The sequence below is a fragment of the Trachypithecus francoisi genome, unplaced genomic scaffold (genome assembly GCF_009764315.1).
Source record: "Trachypithecus francoisi isolate TF-2019V2 unplaced genomic scaffold, Tfra_2.0 Lachesis_group6, whole genome shotgun sequence".
NCBI lineage: Eukaryota > Metazoa > Chordata > Mammalia > Primates > Cercopithecidae > Trachypithecus > Trachypithecus francoisi.
The window spans coordinates 23500375-23514089 of NW_022681471.1; the positions used below are offsets into that span (position 1 = coordinate 23500375).

Consider the following 13715-nt stretch of genomic DNA (forward strand, 5'->3'; position numbering starts at 1 on the left):
TGGAGAGTAACCACATTTTCATTCGCTTACCACTTCTAGGCCCCTCCAGAGCTCTCAAATATTTTGGGGTTGAGCCCTTCCCCAAAGCCATACAGGACCTTTTTTTGTGATCTGTTCTAGCCGTTTTTATGTTGGGTGCTTGTTATGGACTGAGCATTTATGTCCTCCCCCACCCCCCATATCTTTTTTGAAGTCCTAATCCCCCAGTGTGATGGTATTTGGAGACGGGGCCTTTGGAAGGTAATTACAGTTAGAAGTCAGGAGGGTCAGGCCCAGGTCTGATTGGGTTAGTGCCCTTATAAGAAAAGACACCAGACCGGGCGTGGTGGCTCACACCTGTAATCCCAGCACTTTGGGAGGCCAAGGTGGGTGGATCATGAGGTCATGAGTTCGAGACCAGCCTGGCCAACATAGTGAAACCCTGTCTCTACTAAAAATATAAAAATTAGCTGGGTGTGGTAGCGGGCTCCTGTAATCCAAGGTACTCAGGAGGGTGAGGCACGAGAATCACTCGAACCTGGGAGGTGGAGGTTGCAGTGAGCCTAGATTGTGCTACTGCACTCCAGCCTGGGTGACAGAGCGAGACTCTGTCTCAAAAAAAAAAAAAAAAAAAAGAAGAAGAGACACCAGAGAGCTTACTAGAAGAGGTCGTGTGAGCACACAGTTAGAAGACCTACAAGCCAAAGAAGAGGCCTCAGATTGAAACTTACCTTGCAGGTACCTTAATTTTGGACTTCCCAGCCTCCAAAACCGTGAGAAATAAGTTTCTGTTAAGTCACTCAGTCTATGGTACTTTGTTATGGCAGCCTGAACAGGTAATAGTTCTTTCAGAAAGTGTTGATAATGACCACATGCAACACCAAGTCACAAATAAAAAAGAGATGTGACTTATATTCATACAGAAAGTTGGGCACTGCCGTTGCCTTGTTGGTTTAGAAGGCTGTGCTAGTTCAGTGGCAGAGAGGTGCTGGTCTCCTTTACTCAGTTTACAATCTAGGCAGTAGAATGTAATCACTGCTTTAAACTTGATATTGCTTATGGAGAGAATCATTGGTGCTGGGTAACTTTGGGTTCTAGGTTTACTTTTTGTGTATATATAACTGTGTTTGGTAAATCACAAGTTTGTGGGCTTGTCGAATTAGATTTTGGTACAGATGATAAGCTTTATTATGCTATACAGTTAGTTCTATGGATATATGCCTTTACCACTAGATTATAAGCTCTTTTTTTTTTTTTTTTTTTTTAAGATGGAGTCTTGCTCTGTCCCCTAGGCTGGAGTGGAGTGCAGTGGCACATTCTCGGCTCACTGCAGCCTCCACCTCCCAGGTTTAAGCGGTTCTCCTGCCTCAGCCTCCCAAATAACTGGAACTATAGACGCGTGCCACCACACCCGGCTAATTTTTGTATTTTTTGTAGAGACAGAGTTTCGCCATGTTGGCCAGGCTGGTCTTGAACTTCTGGTCTCAGGTGATCCATCTGCCTCAGCCTCCCAAAGTGCTGGGATTTACAGGCATGAGCCACCACACCCAGCTATAAGCTCTTCAAGGGTTGTAAATTTATAATCATCCTTGTGCCCTCCTGCAAATTCTGTTGCACAGTGCCTTAATCAAGGTAGATGCTGAATGCATTTTTGTATAATTATGTTGCAATCCCCAACTCTTTCCAACTGTTCCTGTCAAAGCAGCCACTAGATTGTTAACTAATCCATATTAGATGGGGTTAATTAATATCAGATGGGACAAGTAAGGGCTAATAAGATTATAGGCCACCAAGTAGATTTATGTCTAGCTCTTATAGAGAGTGAGTTTATTGGACCTGTTTAATAGGAAGTTTTGGTGTTTGGGATGATTAAAACTGAAGTTCCTGTTTATTATACCTATTTATATTATTTCATATCAGTGGTCCACATGCAAGTGAAGCTTCTGAGTCAGAGTTTGAGTTCTCTCTTAAACTACCATAACACTTTACCTGTATCTTTTTTTTTTTTTTTTTTTTTTTTTTTAAAAAAACAGTGTCTCGCTCTGTCACTCAGGCTGGAGTGTAGTGGTGTGATCTCGGCTCACTGCAGCTTCTGCCTCCTGGATTCAAGCAATTCTCCTGTCTCAGCCTCCCTAGTAGTTGGGATTACAGGCCTGTGTCACCATGCCTGGCTAATTTTTTTTTTGTATTTTTAGTAGAGACGGGGTTTTACCATGTTGGCCAGGCTGGTCTCGAACTTTTGACCTCAAGCAATCAACTCGCCTCGGCCTCCCAAAGTGCTGGGATTACAGGCATGAGCCACAGCGCCCAGCTGTCTTTTTTTTAAATAGCAGTTTAACACTGTTCACAGTTACTCATGTATATGTCATGCCATCTACTACACTGTAAGTTCTATGAGGGTAGCTGTATCAAATTTATCTAACTTTCTCTTTATGCATGACATACTAAGTATTCAATAAATATTTGCATGTTAGTGATAAGGATATAGGTTCTGAATAGTGGGTCCTTACCATTTAAGAATTAGTATTTGATGGCCAGGCACGGTGGCTCACGCCTGTAATCCCAGCACTTCGGGAGGCCGAGGCGGGTGGATTATGAGGTCAGGAGATTGAGACCATCCTGGTTAACGCGGTGAAACCCCGTCTTTACTAAAAAAATACAAAAAAAGTAGCCAGGCGTGGTGGCAAGCACCTGTAGTCCCAACTACTCAGGAGGCTGAGGCAGGAGAATGGTGTGAACCCAGGAGGCGGAGCTTGCAGGGAGCCGAGATCGCGCCACTGCACTCTAGCCTGGGCGACAGAGCGAGACTCTGTCTCAAAAAAAAAAAAAAAGAATTAGTATTTGATATTTGATCGTTAAATATGAATTAAGAGGACTTAGACTTTTTGTTAAATGTCAAGCTGGGAAAAGTTGTCATTTTAATGAATTGCCTCTTATTTAATTTCGTCTGATGATACATTTTGTTTTTATTTTGTAAAAAATTATTTTTTTCTTTTTAGAGACAGAGTCTTGCTGTGTTGCCCAGACTGGTCTGGAACTCCTGACCTCAAGCAATCCTCCTGCCTTAGCCTCCCAAAATGCTGGGATTACAGGCATGAGCCACCTCGCCCAGCCTTGTATTATGATACATTTTGAACAGCTACAAGTAGACATAGTATAATGAACCTGCATGTACCCATTGCCAAGTTCTGACAACTGTCTGTCTATAGCCAGTTATGCATTTCTTAAATTAGAACCCTCTCAATATACCCAAATATATATATATATATATGAAGTTGTGAATTCATACCTAAAGTATCTCAAGTGATGCAAGTTTTATGAATTTTTGTTTATGCCTTTTGGGAAAGTTGTATTGACATTTTTTTATGCTTAAAGTAAACCATAAATAAATCTTCCAAAAAAAAATCTAGGATGCAATAAAACAAACAAAACAACTTCTTGACATAAATGTGGTATGTAAATCTATTTTGATTGGAAATCAATTTATTATATTGACAGAGATAGAATTCCTATTTTAGAATACATCTCTGCTGATCTGTTTGTATTCTTAGACTGCATATCTGGGATGAACTCTGGGCAGAATTCACATTGGCTTCGTTTGAAACAAACAAGACTTTTGAAATTCTTAGTCCATCTGCAGAACCTGTAGCCAGGCACTGAACCATTCTGATAGATGCAGTAGTCATTACAAGTGTATATTTCAAGGAGTTCTGGCTGGGTCCTAGTTTGTGCTTGTGGCAGAAGCAGTGAGTGACTGGGAGGAAGTTGGTGAGTAAGCTTCAAGGAAGAAGTCATTTTTAGTACTCTGGATCTTGCTGATTTTAAAGCACTACAAAATGGTGCATTTTCATTCTTGTCAAGTGATTGATAACAGATACATTCTGATGAGCCTGAAATGAATACCTATTGTATCATTTTTATAATATCTAGCAAAGTTTGTATTTTCCCAAAACTTGAACTAAATTTCAGTTCATAAAATTTATTTTACTTATTTTATTTTATTTTATTATTTTTTTTGAGACGGAGTCTCGCTCTGTCACCCAGGCTGGAGTGCAGTGGCGCGATCTCGGCTCACTGCAAGCTCCGCCTCCCAGGTTCATGCCATTCTCCTGCCTCAACCTCCCAAGTAGCTGGGACTACAGGCGGCTGCCACCACACCCGGCTAATTTTTTGTATTTTTAGTACAGATGGGGTTTCACCGTGTTGGCCAAGATGGTCTCGATCTCCTGACCTCATGATCCGCCCACCTCAGCCTCCCAAAGTGCTGGGATTACAGGCGTGAGCCACCGCGCCCGGCCAGTTCATAAAATTTATCAAATACTTACTTGTTGTAAAATATTTTTGGAATGTTCATATAGGTGACACACAATTGTCCCATTTTCATTCTTTCTATAGTAAATATGTTCTGATATAATGTGAAGGTTTAGCAGATGCATCAGCATTTAATCCTAGAGGATCTGGCATAATCTTTTCCCCCAAGAATAGAAATTTTTTCTGCTTATGAAAGTAGTACATGTTTGTTTAAAAACAAATCAATATTGACTTCTGCCCGCTGTGTAGCACTACGCCCCCACCTGGCCATGACCAGGGGCATGTCCTGGTCCACCTACCTGAAAATGTTTGAAGCCAGCCTCCTGGCCATGTGCACAGGGGCTGAAGTTGTCTCACAGGTATTACGGGCCAACCTGGCAATACATGAAGTTCCACCAAAGTCTGAGAACTCAGAACTGAGCTTTGGGGACTGAAAGAGAGACAACACAAACCTCAGACTTCTCAGCACTGGAAACCTCAAAATATAACTGAATTCCATAAATAAGATTTTAAGTCTTAAATATGTATTTTTAAATGTATTAAAAGTCAAGCTGCTTGTACTTAAGCACCTAATACAGTGCTTAGGTTGTAAAAGGATGCTAAATAGGTACTAACTGATATGTTGAGATTTAATTACGGTTTGACCAGTATTTCTTGGAAATTGCCAAAGCTTATATCATCAGCTTCTTGAATGTGATTTGAAAGGTAATTTAGTGTTGAATATCACGTGAGCTAGAGTATTTCATTCTTTCTGGTTTATTTATTCAAATAGACTTTGAATATAATGGTGAATGGGCATTATAAATTAATAAAAATGACATTGAAAATGAAAAAAAAAGCAAATATTAAAGTGTAGAAAGTGACCAGGCGTGGTGGCTCACACCTGTAATCCAAGCACCTTGGGAGGCTGGGGCAGGAGGATTGCTTGATCCCAGGAGTTCGAGACCAGCCTGGGCAACATAGGGAGACTTCATCTCTAAAAAAAAAAAAAAAAAAAAGAGAGAAAGATTTTTTCAATTAAAGAATTTTTAAAAAGTGTAGAAAGTGTCAAGACCCCACTTCTTACCATTATTTGGTATATTTCTCTATACCCACCCACCCTTCCTCCTTTTTCCCTCCCTCCCTTCCCAATCTTTTTATCTTTGTATTCTGATTTTTTGTTTGTATATTTTGTTTTAATTTAATGTATCTGTTAAAAATTCCCATACATTTTATATCTATATATAAAAATGCATGCTGCCAAAGATAATTTATAAGAAAGACCATTGAATTTTTTTTAAAAAGTAGTATATATTCATTGAAGAAAATGTAGAATATATAGCAAAGTAATAAAGAAGTAAATAAAATTGCTGTAACTCCTCTTTCAAAGGTAATTGCTTTTATGATTTTGTTATTTTTTTTCTGTATATAGGTACATATATAGTATTTATAAAGCTGTAATCATAGTACATTTTCACATCACAGGTACCATATCAGTGTTACTAAATATTTTGTATGCCAGGGGCTAGACATACCAAGACAACCAATATGTGGCTCTACTTAAACAATATTAGAGTATCTTTTATGATGGCACTTCATGAGTTCACTGTAACAATCTTAGACTTCTAAGAGTTTGGGTTTTCAAATGATCACTTAGCTTTTTTGGGTGATTTTTCCCCCCTACTGTGAGATGAGAGAGGCTGTTTGGATTTGGGATTGGGGTAGGGGGGACAGCAGTTTTTCTTTTCTTTTTCCAGGTAGGGTATTGCTGTGTCACCCAGGCTGGAGTGCAGTGGTGTGATCTCAGCTCACTGCAACCTCCACCTCCTGGGCTCAGGTGATCCTCCTGCTTCAGCCTCCCCAGGCGCGTGCCACATGCCTGGCTAGTTTTTGTATTTTTAGTAGAGATGGGGTTTCACCATGTTGGCCAGGCTGGTCTCTAACTCCTGACCTCAGATGATCCACCTACTAGGGTCTCCCAAAATACTGGGATTACAGGCATGAGCCACTGCATCAGCCAGCAGTTTTTCTTGTTTTGTTTTGTTTTGTTTTTTGAGGTAGGGTCTTTGTTGCCCACGCTGGAGTGCAGTGTTGTGATCATAGCTCACTGCATTCTCAAACTCCTGGGCTCAAGTGATTCCTTCTGCCTCAGCCTCCCGAGTAGCTGGGACAACAGGTGTGCACCACCATGCCTGGCAAATTTTTAAAAAGTTTTTTGTAGGGATGGGGTCTTCCTACATTCCCCATGTCGGTCTCGAACTCCTGGCCTCAAGCAACTCTCCTGTCTCAGCCACCCAAAGCACTGGGATTACAAGTGTGAGCCACCACACCACGCCAGTTTTTCCTGTTCTGTGTGATATTTTATCTTGTTAGACTGCAGTGTGTTAAAATTTGTTTTACTAAATTTTCAAACATACTCAAAAGTGGAGAGAATAGTATAATGAATACCCATATATCATCACCCATGTTTAGAATATTATTAAATATTAAGATTTTGCTGCATTTGTCTTAGCTCTTTAAAATTTTTCTTTTTCTCTTTGTGACCTAAAGGAAATTCCATATCATATCACTTGACTTCTATATTCTTGACTAAGATGACTAAGACATATAGTTATGTGGTGGGTTTTTGTTTTTTTCTTTTTTTTTTTTTTTTGGGACGAAATCTCACTCTTGTCCCCCAGGCCGGAGTGCAATGGCGTGATCTCAGCTCACTGCAACCTCTGCCTCCCCGGTACAAGCGATTCTCCTGCCTCAGCTTCCCAAGTAGCTGAGATTTACAGGCGCCTGCCACCATGCCCGGCTAATTTTTGTATTTTTAGTAGAGACGGGGGTGTTCACCATGTTGGCCAGGCTGGTCTCAAACTCCTGACCTCAGGTGATCTGCCCGCCTCGGCCTCCCGAAGTGCTGGGATTACAGGCCTGAGCCACCGCACCCGGCCTGTTTTTTTTGTCTGTTTGTTTTTGAGACAGAGTCTTGCTCTGTTTCCCAGGCTGGAGTGAAGTGGTGCATTATTCTTGGCTCACTGCAAGCTTCATCTCCCAGGTTCAAGTGATTCTCCTGCCTCAGCCTCCCAAGTAGCTGGGACTTCAGGCATGTGTCACCACACCCGGCTAGGTTTTTTGTATTTTTAGTAAAGATGGGATTTTGCCATGTTGCCAAGGCTGGTCTCGAACTCCTGAGCTCAGGCAGTCTTGCCTGCCTCAGCCTCCCAAAGTGCTGGGATTACAGGTGTGAACCAACGTGCCTGGCCTGTTGTTTTCTTATATAATTCATTATCTTACCTACAAAGTTAACAGTTACTAATACCATCTTATACCCAAATTTCTCTGATAGACTAAGGTTATTTTTTAACATCTAAATCCAATCAAATGTTTGTATCCCGTAATGCTCTCATTGAAACAGCTATATTTCTTTTTCAGATTAGTGATGATGAACCAGGTTATGACCTTGATTTATTTTGCATACCTAATCATTACGCTGAGGATTTGGAAAGGGTGTTTATTCCTCATGGACTAATTATGGACAGGTAAGTAAGATCTTAAAATGAGGTTTTTTACTTTTTCTTATGTTAATTTCGAATGTCAGCAACTGTTCTGAGTACTTGCTATTTGAACATAAACTAGGCCAGCTTATTAAATAATAGATGCTTTCTATTGTTAAAATATTCTTTATTAAAAAAAGAGAGGAGGGCCTTACTAATTACTTAGTATCAGTTGTGGTATAGTGGGACTCTGTAGGGACCAGAACAAAGTAAACATTGAAGGGAGATGGAAGAAGGAACTCTAGCCAGAGTCTTGCATTTCTCAGTTCTAAACAGGATAATGGGCTGGGGCTGAATCACATGAAGGCAAGGTCAGATTTTTATTATCATGCACATCTAGCTTGAAAATTTTCCGTTAAGTCAATTACAGTGAAAAACCTTACCTGGTATTGAATGCTTGCCTTGTATGTCTGGCTATTCTGTGTTTTTATTTTAAAATTATAATATCAAAATATTTGTGTTATAAAATATTCTAACTATGCATATGTACATTTATATTTTAACATATGAGTATAGTTTTAAATGTTATGGACACTTTTAATATTAGTGCATCTAGAGCTATCTAATATATTTTAAAGGTTGCATAGCATTCCATCTTATGGAGATACCATAACTGATTTAACCAGTTCACTATTGATAGACACTATCTTGTTCTTACAGACTGTACTAGAGGAAACATTCTTTTACATGTTTGGTATTTGTTCAGCTTTATTCAAGTGAAAATTCTGGTCAAGGGGAAAGAGTTCATTGAATATTTCGGTATTGCCAAATATCCTCTAAGAAATTGAATCATTTTATACTCCTGATGTTATATGAGAGTGCCTTTTTCCTCACAATTTGTCTCTTTTTTTTTTTTTTTTTTTTTAAGACAAGGTCTCTGTTGCCCAGGCTGGAGTGCAGCAGAATGATCACAGCTCACTGCAGTCTCAACCTCCTGGGTTCAAGCGATCCTCCCACCTCAGCCTCCTGAGTAGCTGGGACTATAGGTGTGCGCCACCACTGCCAGCTACTATTTTTATTTTGTAGAAACAGGGTTCGCCTTGTTACCCAGGCTGGTCTTGAACTCCTGGGTTCAAGTGATCTGGCCCACCTCAGCCTCCCAAAGTGCTGGGATTATAGGTGTGAGCCACTGGCCCAGTTTCTGCAGTCTGTTTTAATATTGTATATTATCCAAGAAATTTCATTTAATCAGAACCTGCCGGTCTAATGGGTGAAACTGATATCTTCTTTTTATTTGTATTAAAAAAAAATTATGATAGTGGTATGCTTGGTTTTTTGAAGGTATCAAATTTTTTACCTTATGAAACATGGGGGCAAAGGATGTGTTACTTGGAAGATTTTTAAAAAATTTTTAATGCATTTTTTTGAGACAAGGTCTTGCTTTGTTGTCCAGGCTGGAATGCAGTGGCACAATCACAGTTCACTCCAGCCTCAACATCCTGCAATAAAGTGATTTTCCCACCTCACCTCTCGAGTAGCTGGGACTGCAAGTACATGCTACCATGCCTGGCTAATTTCCAGGCTGGTGTGGAAGTTTAATGACTAAGAGGTGTTTGTTATAAAGTTTAATGTATGAAACTTTCTATTAAATTCCCGATTTTATTTCTGTAGGACTGAACGTCTTGCTCGAGATGTGATGAAGGAGATGGGAGGCCATCACATTGTAGCCCTCTGTGTGCTCAAGGGGGGCTATAAATTCTTTGCTGACCTGCTGGATTACATCAAAGCACTGAATAGAAATAGTGATAGATCCATTCCTATGACTGTAGATTTTATCAGACTGAAGAGCTATTGTGTGAGTATATTTATATATGATTCTTTTTAATGGCAACAGTAGGTTTTCTTATATTTTCTTTGAATCTCTGCAAACCATACTGGCATTCATTTCACTTGGTTACAGTGAGATTTTTCTAACATATTCACTAGTAGTTTACATCAAAGCCAATACTGTCTTTTTTAAACTAGTCACCTTGGAGGATATGTACTTATTTTACAGGTATGTGTGTGTTTTTTAAATAAACTTCTTTTAGGAATTGCTGTTGGGACTTGGGATGCTGTTTTCACTATACATACTCACTAGTGGCAGATATCCACTCTTGAGCTACGTTGGTTGGGGCGAGTCAAAAGTCCTTTGGAGCTAGGTTTGACAAATAAGGTGGGTCAACACTTGTTTCCTAGAAAGCACATGGAGAGCTAGAGCATTGGCAAATTGAAGAAACCACTTTTTTTTTTAAACACACTTAAGAAAGGGGAGTGCAGGTATACCCGAGAGAGTATGGGTATACCAGAAACCACTTTTGATCCACAGTCACTCTGCCTGTGTCACACAATTGAAATGCATCACAACATTGACACTGTGGATGAAACAAAATCAGTGTGATCTTTACAAGTGAATTTCATTCATAATTTGATAGTGCAGATGTTTGATTTTTATTAGATTATTGTTTCCGATTTTATGTTGGGTTGGTATTTCCTGTGAGTTACTGTTTTCCTTTAAAATAGGAATTTTTCATACTCTTCAAAGATTAGAACAAATGTCCAGCTTTTGCTGTTTCATGAATGAGTCTTGTCCATCTTTGTAGAAACTCGCCTTATGTTCACATTTTTATTCAGAATAAGACCATTTATCTACATTTAACCTTCAACCTCATCCTCTCCATTAATCATCTGTTTGAGTGACCCAAGTTTTTGACCTTTTCCATGTTTACATCAGTCCTGTAGGTGATTGGGCAGCCATTTAAGTATTATTATAGACATTTTCCCTATCCCATTAAAACCCTTTATGCCCATATATCATAACATTACTTCCTACCCATAAGCTCCTTTTAACTTGTTAAAGTCTTGCTTGAATTAAAGACTTGTTTAAACACAAAATTTAGACTTTTACTCAACAAAAGTTATTGATTGATTGGTTAATTGATGTTTTACACTAGGACTTCATTCTAGTCAGTATAGTTGCTGGAAGTATAACTGGCCAGCCTTTAATACATTGCTGCTTAGAGTCAAAGTGTGTTCATGGTATGATTTATCTTTTTGGTCTTCTATAGCCTCCTTCCCCATCCCCATCAGTCTTAATCAGTCTTGTTATGTTATGACTAATCTTTGGGGATTTGTGTAGAATGTTATTTTAGATAAGCAAAAACGAGCAAAAAAATTAGGGGAGTTTAACTTTAATATTTTCTTTTAAAAATCATTTTATAGTTATAAGAGCAATTTTGAGTGGTAGAAGCACTTTGACATTTTATTTCATTTTCTACTTTTACTTTTTTCCTGTTTTAGATCTTAGAGGATTATTAAGCAGAACTCCTCAATTGATAAAAAGCATGACATCTTAAACATAAGCAAAGCATATTTTTGGGTTAATTTTCACATAGAAAACAATTTATTTTATGTGAAATTCTATGTAGATATACTTTTTTTAGTATTTATTTACATATTTATTTAATTAATTAATTAATTATTTTATTTTATTTTTTGAGATGGAGTCTTGCTCCATCACCCAGGCTGGAGTGAAGTGGCATGATCTCGGCTCACTGCAAGCTCCGCCTCCTAGTTTCACGCCGTTCTCCTGCCTCAGCCTCCCACGTAGCTGGGACTATAGGCACCCGCCACCACGCCCAGCTAATTTTTTGTATTTTTAGTAGAGACGGGGTTTCATTGTGTTAGCCGGGATGGTCTTGATCTCCTGACCTCGTGATCCACCCTCCTTGGCCTCCCAAAGTGCTGGGATTACAGGCGTGAGCCACCGTGCCCGGCATTTTATTTTATTTTATTTTATTTTATTTATTTATTTATTTATTTTTTTTTTGAGATGGAGTCTCGCTCCATTGCCCAGACTGGAGTGCAGTGGCGCAATCGTAGCTCACTGCAACCTCTGCCTCCCGGGTTCAAGCGATTCTCCTGTCTCAACCTCCTGAGTAAGTGGGACTACAGGTGCCTGCCACCATGCCCGGGTAATTTTTGTATTTTTAGTAGAGACGGAGTTTCACCTTGTTGGTCAGGCTGGTCTCGAACCCCTGACCTCAGGCGATCCACCCACCTCGGCCTCCCAAAGTGCTGGGATTATAGGGTTGAGCCACCGAGCCTGGCCGACATGTTAATTTTTTTAAAAAGGCTTTATTGGGGTATATTTTATATGATATAATAATCACATGTTTTAACGGTACAATTCCAAGCTTTTTAGTATATTTATAAGGCTATGCAAGGAAGATATACTATTAAACAGTAGAAATTGAGAAAACTCTTCTAATAATACCTCTTGATTTGGTGATGACTCATGCCTGTAATCTCAGTGCTTTGGAAGGCCAAGACAGCAGAATTACAGGAGGCCAGGGGTTTGAGACCAGCCTGGGTATCAACACAGTGATACACTATCTCTACAAATAATAAAAATAAAAATATCTGTTGGTTTGAAGTAACTTTTTTTTTTTTTTTAAAAAGACAAGATCTCATTCTGTCACCCAGGCTGGAATGCAGTAGCAAGATCACAGCTCACTGTGGCTTTGACCTTCTGGACTCAAGTGATTTTCCCACCTTAGCCTCCCGAGTAGCTGGGACTACAGGTGTGCACCACCATGACTGGCTAATTTTTTTTATGTTTGTAGAGATTGGGTCTTACTATGTTGCCCAAACTGATCCCAAACTCCTGGACTTAAGCAGTCTTCCCACCTCAGCCTCTAAAAGTGCTGGGATTACAGGCTTAAGTCACCATGCCCAGCTTGAAGTAACATTTCTACCCGTTTAATAATTCAGCAGCTTGTCATGTAAGATATTCATATATGCATATAAAACATTAGGCAGCTTATTTGGTAAAACTGTAAAATGGAAATTTTAAATTGTTTGCAGCATCAATAACATTGATGTTAGTATGATTTTTACATGCTGATCTTGACCAATTTGAAACAGTGAGTTAAAATCTGCTGATCCATACTAAATCCTAAAGAAATATTCTATGAACTATTAAATGTTTCCAGACTATATAAAGAAGCATTATGACATAAACACACCCATCTTTTTTTTTTTGGAAATAAAAACTCCATTTTTCTTATTAAAGAAAACATGCTTATTAGAAAACATACGACTGGGTACAGTGGCACACGTAATTCCAGTGCTTTGGGAGATCGAGGTGGGAGCGTCACTCGAGGCCAGGAGTTTGAGACCACCCTAGGCAACATAATGAGACCTCATCTCTACACAAAAAGAATTAGTTGCGCATGGTGGCGTGTACCTGTAGTCCCAGCTACTTGGGAGGTAGAGGCAGGAGCATCCCTTGAGCCCAGGAGTTTGAGGCTGCAGGAGTTTGAGACAGAGGGAGACCCTGTCTTAAAAAATAGAAAGAAATACAAACTGCAGAAAATTATAAAGGATTTCAGTCATTCCAAATATCACTGCCACTTTTTATTTAGAATATTCTAAAGAATTCTCTGTGTACACACACACATGCGTACTCTTAATCCAAGTAGCTAGGTAGGATTTTATTTACCTAGTGCCTAGATGGGAAATTGCCTGGGGATTCCAAATACCTATTTCATTAAATTAAAGATGCCGCTGATTTTAAGACTTAACACTATTTTTCATACTGCCAAGAAAGAAACACTACCAGTTATAATTGTAAATTGTCATCAATTGTAATACATCAAGTTAGAACTATTATTAATAAAGTGTGAATGTGCATCTTAGAGCAATGAAATATAGTACTATGTATTTGATGACTTTTTCTGTCCTGTGATATTCAGAAAGTGAAAGTTAAATATGGGCTGGGCATGGTGGCTCACACCTGTAATCCCAGTACTTTGGGAAGTCAAGATGGGAGGATGGCTTGAACCCAGGAGTTCAAGACCAGCCTAGGCAACGTAGCAAGATGCCATCTCAAAATATTAAAAATAAGTAAATAAATAAAAAGAA

The 13715-nt window shown here is 39.2% G+C and overlaps 1 protein-coding gene across 1 annotated transcript in view; it reads left to right on the forward strand.

Moving 5' to 3' along the window:
* HPRT1 (hypoxanthine phosphoribosyltransferase 1) overlaps positions 1 to 13715 on the forward strand; it is a 42340-nt gene that overhangs the window by 5709 nt on the left and 22916 nt on the right. The window contains exons 2-3 of the mRNA XM_033201267.1: positions 7690 to 7796; positions 9423 to 9606. Of these exons, the coding sequence (XP_033057158.1) occupies positions 7690 to 7796; positions 9423 to 9606 (291 nt within the window). The remainder of the gene's footprint in view (positions 1 to 7689; positions 7797 to 9422; positions 9607 to 13715) is intronic.